This window comes from Ischnura elegans, chromosome 2 (genome assembly GCF_921293095.1).
Source record: "Ischnura elegans chromosome 2, ioIscEleg1.1, whole genome shotgun sequence".
Lineage (NCBI taxonomy): Eukaryota > Metazoa > Arthropoda > Insecta > Odonata > Coenagrionidae > Ischnura > Ischnura elegans.
The window spans coordinates 95,205,843-95,215,236 of NC_060247.1; the positions used below are offsets into that span (position 1 = coordinate 95,205,843).

The following is a 9,394-nucleotide window of genomic DNA, read 5'->3' on the forward strand; positions in this document are numbered from 1 at the left end:
AAGAGGACGCCCCCTCCACGCTACGGCCCCCCCCCCTTACCACTCCCGCTGGGTCCCATTCGACTCCCTCAATGCCCCATACCACTCCCGCAGGCCCTCCTCGCGGGTAAAGGGAACGGATAGCAGTTCGGAAGAGGAAGACACCGCCCACCGGATCTCCAACAACACACGGCTCTAATCCCATCCCCTACCTATCTTTCGTATCATCCCCTCCCCTTCTCCCCCTCTTTCCCCACCCACTCCTTCTCTCATTCACACTCGGCCCCCCACCTCTCCAACCCCGCCGTTCCCCTCCTTCGAGAGCCGGGACCAACATTTCGCGTGACACTAAAACTCCTACCAGCTGATGACCCCCATGGGAACGTATATATGGGGGGAGGAGTCGGTGGTGCGGTCAGTACACATTCCCGCATCAACCGCGGCAGTCTCAAAACCTTCCCCGCGACCGAAACACATACGAGAGTCTCACTCACGAGTAACACTCCGCTTTTTTGATACATTAAAAGTAGTTGGAACGACGCCCGCAATGGCTCCGTCCTGCCGGTGGCTACTCTTCGCCCTCGTGTCCGTGACCTTCGCCATGGCTCAGGATACGATGGTCAAGGCACCAGAGGCCGCGGCGCCGGTCGACCTCGTCGCGGAAGGGTCCGAAGTGCAGGAAGCGGTCGTGGTTCCGCACCCGATGCCCGAGGAGGGCGATATGGTCGAGATGGGCCGCAGCCCGAGGCAACACCACTCGCAGACGGCCGCTGGAGTCCTGAAGAAGATCTATGCCGAGTGCATCAGCAAGGGTTCGTTCGCGTGCGCCAAACCCAAGGTGCTCGCCTTCCTGAGCTCCGCGGCGAAACGCGATAGCATTCCGCTGACGGAAGACATGGCCATCGTGCGCAAGGAAGGCGTCGAGTATCACGCGGCGGAGGCGATGAGCAGCCGCGGGTACAACACGGAGGAAGAGCGGGAGGAGGCTCTCAAGGCGCTCATGCTGGACCGAGCCGACACCTTCCTCGACACCCACGTGCTCAGGATCCGCGTTCCCAAGGAGATCGTGAACGGAGACCTGCTGCCCCTCGTGCCCAAGTTCCTGCTCCAGAACATCCCCGCTGAGGTTAACATCCCACTCTCTGACGGCAGAGCAGTCCAGGGTGAGAACTCAATTGTCCATAGACTTCTTTAACTCTTCTGCAACTCAGGACGATTGATAAAACTTTCTAATGTAAATTAATAGATCAGATTTACTCGTTTATTTAAGAGGACTTACAGCTCAATGTATTTTTCTCTAACTGCCAGAAAAAGATTTTTTTGTAATTTAAGACCTTAATAATTCTATTTGTTGATCTGGCGAGAAAAATAATTTTAAAGGATTTCATAACTAAATTAGTGTAATAGTTTGGCTGTGAAATTATAAGCGTTAATATATTATCTTGAAGTTCTAAATAGCAATTTTTTCTAAAAGAAATATGATGCCAAGATCCTATACAATTAACTAATGTTGCACGTTATGGAACTCCCACCGCAGATGTATGTACACTTAAACACTGATAATTGTTTTTTATGAGCAAACAGTTGTCCCTTTTTTGTTCATTAAATCAAAGTTGAACATTAAAAGGTATATATATCTCGACGTAATTATTATCTTTATCTCACCCAACGAGTCTTTTTTCAAATCAAAAAAGAATCTTTGTTTAAAATCTAAATTCATTATCACACCAATAGTTTCTTATTTGTGATTGTCATTTATTTGAAAGGAGTGTAATAATGTTTTCCTCTGCCCATTCATCAAAATAATGCATAATCTAATAATTTGTTACCTGTATCTGGATGAATACTGACCAGAAGAAGAAATAACATAATCACTATGAATCACTAATCCACGTCCTGATGTTTTGATTCCAGTATTGGAAGAGAAAACTTAGGGACAAATGTATCATAAAATTCCTTTATCAAAGACGAAAGACTTATGCATTAAAAACATAAGATTCATTAAAAAAATAGTAAAAGTAAGCTTAGAAGTTTATTTGAATGGTACCAATTAATTGAAAAGGATAACTTCTACCGTTAACCCTAAAATTCTATTGTAACCTTACCCGGGTTCTGAAATGGTCACAAATCATCATCAGGTTCTCCAAAGATGTTATTGTGTGATGAGAATGTGAACTCGCGTCGATATCTGGTCAATTTTTAACTAAATATCAGTGATATCAGTAAAAGTTATCCTCTTTTCTTCTTTTAACGACTGAATTGATATAATCATGCTATGGCAAAGAAAGGCACAGGATACACAGGATGAAATAAATACGCTGGAATGAAATACATAGGATATTTTGGAAAAATCACGAAAGAATAAAAAAATCAACCTCGCAAAATAGTCTATCATATCGGATAACTAGTAAAATTTCTAAATCTGGTTCCCCATACAAATATTATAATAAAAAATATGGACCAAATTAATATTAAGAAAGTTTGACAACACTAATCCTGCAATTTTTCCACATTAAACCACGCTTACTCCGTCCCCAGGCCGCGGCTTCGTAAAGAAGGTCATCATCCCATTCCTGCTGGGTCTCAAGTTCAAGATCACCGCTCTCATCCCCCTGGCCCTCGCTCTCATCGCCATGAAGACTTGGAAGGCCCTCACCCTCGGCCTGCTGTCCCTCGTCCTCTCCGGAGCCATGGTCATCTTCCGCCTTAGCAAGCCACCCAAGGTGGTCAGCTACGAAGTGTACCACTATCCTCATGCCGCACCCGCCATCGAGGTGCCCGCTGCCCACGGGTGGGACCCGCACCACAGCTACGCCAAGAACTCAAGGTCCCTCGACTCTATGCCTCTGGCCTACAGGGGTCACTACCGTCACTGATGCCCGCACGCGATGAATCTGAGAAAAGAGATGAATCCCGTAAGAAACCATGGCTTCAGGGCCGTGACCTAGAGATCTTCCGGACGCGGACCCATGGAATAATTTCTCCAAAGCCTCCCTGAGGTTTCCATTATGAGTTTCCCACCCAGATAAATAAAGGATCAAGCATCATAGGATCAAATAAGCATAGGTATTATAGAGGCATAAATCATTCGACCTTAACGACAGATGAATGGGGATTCCAACGGCTGCAGATTTCAATAGACATAAATATCAAACCACGGGAGATTTTATGACCGGACATTTCATCGGGGAAGCCGCTTCTGAAGATAGTTAATTTATGTATTTATGTGTGAAAGTATAAGTCTCGCCATAGCCATGAGCGCTTGGTGGAATTATTTATTTTTCAGGAATAAAATCTCCAATTCTCATTTTTCCTTCAATTCTTCCACGAATGATCCAGCGCACTGGAAAAAAAGCGTAAAGGCTTTTAATCCAGTGAGCAGACACTATGAATCTTCCTTCAAACTAGTGTATTTCTTTTTGAATAAAATGTTTACCCTGTTGTTTAAAATATTGTGTGGTTCATTGGATATAAACCAAATTGGTATTAAGACTTACTCTAGAGAATTTAGTATTGATTTTGACTAAATCAGTGAAGAAATACTGTTGACTTGAAATAGAAGTTTTAAAGAGTATAAGATTTTGAATGGAAAAATTAGGTTTTTCTGTCGCAAAGTGTGACTGGATAAAATATTAATTCGCGCAAATAATATTGTAAGATAATCTATTTTAACTGTTTAACTAAGAATTATTTATTAAAACAGCAAAAACTTAACTAGTCAAGTAATGGGTGCCGTGATCTAGATAAAAAACAATATCTCCAAATTTCAAAATAAAGTGTAAGAATGCAATTCATACCCGCAGAGCTGAAAAAAAGTTTTATTATCATGGAGTAGAAAATTGATTTACTGAGTGGCTATGAAAATAGTAAAACCACGAACAGTAGTAAAAAATTATTCTCTTAGAAAGGTAATCAAGTTAGACTACGTTGAATATTTTAAAATATATTAAAAGAAGGACTTCAGAAGATAACCAATATTCAAGATGGTGACTATAAGAATGGCACAGCTAAGAAAAATAAAACATCAAGAAAACAGGGTTCCTTTATCAAAAAAGTTTCATAAATTTTTCTTAAAATCCTTTTGCTATCATTGGACTGTTGCCGACATATTTCATTAAGGCCGTAATTTTCCTACGCATGGAAGAATGAAAAATATTCTGGTATGATTAAATAAAGAAGTCAGAGTTAATAGGTTTAGCTGTTTCGTAGCATATTTACGGAGACCGAACGTCAGTTAAGGCATGATTGCTTGAAAGCAAAAGCCACTTCTTTCCTTGAAATTCTTCTACAGTCACCACCGCTCTTGAAACATACATTCGTTTAAGTTAGCGGGCTTAAAAACAGTAGTCGGAAATATCAAAGAAAATATACAGAGCAAGCTAGTCGATCCAATTCTATCGGATTTAAGTCCACGATCCGTCACACATCTAGCTACTCATCATTCACTGGACAGCACCGGAACACTTTGGCACGACACATATTTGACCCTGAAATCCACTTTGCGCTTGACCCCCTCTCTCAAACCCTTCATGATCAAAACCGTTGCCCTAAAATTTCATTCCAAAACCATTGTATATGTAAAGGTATCTCCTTATGGAGGGATAGGGGGCTACGAGATGGCCTCCAAACGATATTGTTACAGAGCTAATTTAATATAACTTCTTTTCCAAAGTAACATTGAACCTCATCACATTTTATTTTCAACTTAAGATCCATTATCCATCTAAATGGGCCGTAGCGTGGCGTTCGTAATTATTCTTTTGTTCGGTGGAAAAACTTATAAATGATTATACTTACGGGAACTCAAATGTGGGCTAAACAATCCAAAAACCTGTTATCTATATTGTGAAGTATCCCTCCACATGTGCTTAAATGGAGTACATAAACGAATTTTTTTTAAGATCAGTAAAAGGCTGCACAAGATTGGATAAAATAAGAAACACCCAAATAAGAGATGAACTGGGTATCGAGGCAGTCACAGACAAACTACAAGACTACAAACATAGATGGAAAGAACATTTACTTCGAACGCCAAATGAAAGAATTCCAAAACAAGCAATGGAATATCAACCATTTAGCAAGAGAGTATAGGAAGTCCAAGGAAAAGAGTGTAATGTGGACCCAGAACAGGCTTAGTAGCCTAATCCTGGAAGGAAGAAGATGAAGAAGACATAAACGAAATAAGTATTTCAGCCGCTGAGCTCAATGGCTACTTACCGATATTTTAAGTCCGTTAGGTAAAACCACAGAATTGCGATTTTACTTGGCCATCAGCAAACAGCTTTGGACTAAACGGGTTTGTTTCGACACATTTCATTTCCCCATTGTCAACGTCAACGAAGTTACTTCTTTGACGTTGACAGTGGGGAAATTTAAAGCCCCTGATTAGATGAAAGTTAGCGGCTCTGTATATTTTCTTTGATATGTCCGACGACTATTTTTTGGATCGCTAACTTAAGGATGAAAGGGATGGTTAAAGCCCTTGATTAGTGCCTTGATATTACTCCATTATGTATTAAATGTTTCGAAAAAATAAACATTAAATTTCCATTACCATATTGTTGGAAATGAAAGTAATCCAGTTGCATTAATATCTTCTAAATATTTAAAAATTATTAAGTGGCATCAAAATGATCACTAGTATATTCATAAAATTTACATCTTATCATTTGGTGACAACCACACTTTATCGGTGCTTTCATTTAAAGAAAATTAATACCGTATTTGTGACAGGACTACTTTTGAGTCTTAAATCTTGCTGCTGATCTTTTCTTTTTATTTTATCATTTGCTTTCACGTGGCTGCTTTCCACCTCACCCGAGATAACCACGATTCGTTTTGGTGTGTCCTTTTCGGATGATAAAATGCGACTATTCTAATTAAATTTGTAAATTGATTACACTATTAGTAGGAATCAGGATAAATATGCAGCAATTATGTTATATTTACACTTTGAATTAAGTAAGCATATTTTTTTTTCTTGCGCTGGTGGCAGTGAATAAAATTCAAAATTACCTTCCTCTTTATTGATGCAGTTAAATAATAATTATTGCTAAATACTTTTCCCTATCTTCAGTTAATGTGGTTTATAGGACGTACATAATATATTTTGCCATTTTGCAGGACCATGGAAACTGATATGACATTCCCGTTGAAGCTAAATATTATCAAGCCTTCCAATATTTTTTTCTGCTGCAATGAAACGGGAAGGGGATACATTTTTTGTTCCTTGCAATGTTTTCATTACGGGAGCGTGGTAAAGTAGTGGGCAGAGCGCTGGGTTTCTAACCGAAGAGTGCCGAGTTCACATCTCGGGTGAAGCATTTTGACACCCTGAAATTAAATCTTCCAGGTGCGAGATGATCCAGGAAAGGAACTGGCCCTTTTACCCTGAATGTGTGACATTACACGCGTGAGGTTTGATCTGTGGTCAGCCTTACTGTATCCAATACAAAACAATTGAATAAGTAGGCGATGTTAGTCCAGATGACAATATCATTTTCACAAGCATTGATACATATAAATCCACAAAATAATTGGTGCATATTAAATTGCAATATATCCGTAGGAAATTTTTCGTGAGAGGCAGAAAAAAAAACCCGAGACTGGGTCATGCTCTTTTGACTTCTTCATACGAGTAGGGTATTCCGCAAAAGTTTTATAAGGCTTTAAAATCTCCCTGTTACATTTTCGTACTATAATCGCTACGCTTCGATAATATGTATTTTCTAGAAGGAAAATACCCCCTGACCAACATCAATCGCTCATCAATACGCATTTTTCTTTTGATATTTTTTCCTATTCGTCTTGAACAGAGAATAGTTTCTTATTTATATCCACTCATTACAAGCTGGTTCATGATATATAGGTAGGTCTTGATTTAAATTGCTGAGTAGTGAAAATGAGCCATCTAACCAATGTAGTGGATCGAAAAACTTGATGGCGCATACAATTCTTTACATAGAGATTTTTAATTTGAATATCTATCAAAAAAAGATTGAGTACCCTGAAATTGGCATGATTTTCAGTTTTCAGATTTGCGTTATGAAAATAATGAAGCTTTCAGGATACTCACATTTGCTCACTCCTCAAATTCTAAGAAATTTTCAGACACTTTCCATCACAATATTTGTATAATTTGAAAACAAGGATTCACACGCTGTATTTTACCTTTCAATGACAGTATACGTGTACCTCCGTCAATTGACTAATTTTACAAATCCTTCATTATTTATATATAAGCAGAAGCTTATCGAAAGCTTAGAAAATTACTATTGTTTCTTGATAAATTTCTACTTGCGGTTCGTAAAACATTCGAAGAAAGACATATTACTTAGAAATGCAATAAGGGGAAGATGACTTACCAAGAGCATAAATACCACATAATAAGACGATAAGTGTGGATCTATTCTATAATTATCAAAACAGTTTCGGGTAAACAAGGAAATTATATGACACATCATTGATGCGGGAAGGCCATTTTCAAGACAGATTTTGAGGCATGCTATACTTGTACGCGCAAAAATTCAACGGAGAAGAGAAAAATTGAAGGTGGTGTTCGGGTTAGGGTATAAGCTAGTTGGCTTCCTACCCCGTGGGTCCGTGTTCAAGTCCCGACTGTGGCGGAGGTTTTACAGAGGATGCCCAATCTCTGCTTGAGTGCATCTTGGAGGTCACTTCAAGAGCAGCACTCTTTCTGCTGGATGAGACGGTGTGCTGCACCATTAATCCATTCGCCTTAGTTCCCTAGGGGCCTCTCGTTAAAAGCAGGCTTAGGCCGACACCGGGTTTCTCTCCACCGTTCCTTCCATACCCTTTCCTGCGGTGCAAATGACCTTAGCTGTCGGTCTCGTCCTCCTTGTAACATATCATATGAAAGAAAAGGCGCAGACAAAGAACGTTATCTGTTGGGATAAAAGAAATGATGGATGCCAGGCTAACCAAATGCATTGATTTCCTCTGTATACCAATAAATGTACATTGAATCTACCTCATGTTACGGATTCAACTCTTCCGGATTTGTCGCAAGTCAAGAAAATAATTTATTTCTAAGTTTCTTTTCCGTTTATATAAATTCGAAGAAATATAGTTTATTGATGCTTTTCTTCTTCTTCTTCCTTCTAGGATTACTGTTCCGGCTCCACATTGCCATCTTTTTCTTGGTCTTCCTATACTTCTCTTGCCAATTGGTTGATCTTCCATTGCTTGTTTTGGAATTCTTTCATTTGACATACGAAGTATATGTTCCTTCCATCTGTGCTTGTAGTCTTGTAATTTATCAGTGACTGCCTGGAAACCCAGTTCTTAGTGGTTCTTAATTTTTCCATTCTTGTGCAGCCTTTCACTGATCCTAAAAATTTCATTTCTGATGATTCTATCTGCCTTAATTCATCATTTTTGGTACCCAACATTCTGATCCGTAGAGTACAGTAGGGACGAAATAATTTATAAAATATTATTTGTGTTTTTTTTCTCGTTTTGTTTTTCAGAGTTCTTCTAATTGTACCACATATTCTCTAGAAATTGTTAACTTTATTTATAATATCTTTGTCCTCGTCATATGTTATATCGCATCCTAAGTACTGGAAGTGCGAAACTTGCTCCAGGACTTGATCCTCAATAACAGTTTTTGTTCGTATCGGGTTGCTTCCTAAAAATGCCATAGTCTTTGTTTTGGTTTATGAAATTCTCACGTTGTAAAGTTAACTCAACTAGTGTCGTTTGTGTGCTGCCATCTGTAGTTTGCCCTATTTTTCTGGTATTATAACCTGATCGTCAGCAAACAACGTATTTAAGCACTGAGATGGTCCCAAGTCTATAACTGGTGATACATCATTCTCCTTCCATATTCTCGAAACGTCATCTATATATACTTAGGTTAAACAAGGTTGGAGATAGGCTGCAACCCTGTCTAACTCCTTGGTTAATGACCATTTCTTGAATGATCTGTTTCTCAGTGTCAATTTATTAAAATTGACGTATAGAATTATAATAAGCAAATAAGTTTTACTCAGCTGCCATTTAAAAAGTGGTAGGAAATAAAATAATGAACAATATAATCCGACAGAATCATCTTTCCCCTATAAGCATTAATTTTGGTCGCGAAATTCCAGATTGGTAATATATTAGCTCTATTAGAGTTCGTCTGAGGAAAGGGATCACCTAGCAAGGCAAAATATTCAGGGAACTATTCCGGTGTTACAGATCCGTGACGGAAAAAAAGAATTGATCCACTGACTCATTTGAATGTCGTGACGTCGCACGAGGAAGTCGACGGGCATTCCTCCGAAGACTAAACGGGTAAGGAGTCGTCACGTTCACCCTGCTGCACGCTTAAGGCGACCCTCCATTTCGGCGGAGCCCTTATGTGGTCAAGCGACGGGAGTCAACGCACGGAAGAGGAGGAACCCTTCTC

At 39.5% G+C, this 9,394-nt stretch overlaps 1 protein-coding gene across 1 annotated transcript; it reads left to right on the forward strand.

The window, feature by feature from the left end:
* Window positions 1-389: 389 nt before the first annotated feature.
* Window positions 390-3,429, forward strand: LOC124174100. The gene is made up of 2 exons (XM_046553232.1): window positions 390-1,142; window positions 2,518-3,429. Exons 1-2 carry the CDS (start codon window positions 527-529, stop codon window positions 2,853-2,855), a joined length of 954 nt encoding a protein of 317 aa, XP_046409188.1. The 5' UTR covers window positions 390-526; the 3' UTR covers window positions 2,856-3,429.
* Window positions 3,430-9,394: the final 5,965 nt, after the last annotated feature.

Bases quoted from the DNA above. Each gene is read 5' to 3' on its own strand.
- LOC124174100 (XM_046553232.1), top strand. From the start codon at position 527: ATGGCTCCGTCCTGCCGGTGGCTACTCTTCGCCCTCGTGTCCGTGACC. The intron at 1,143-2,517 runs GTGAGAACTCAA...CTCCGTCCCCAG, and splicing joins TGACGGCAGAGCAGTCCAGG to GCCGCGGCTTCGTAAAGAAG.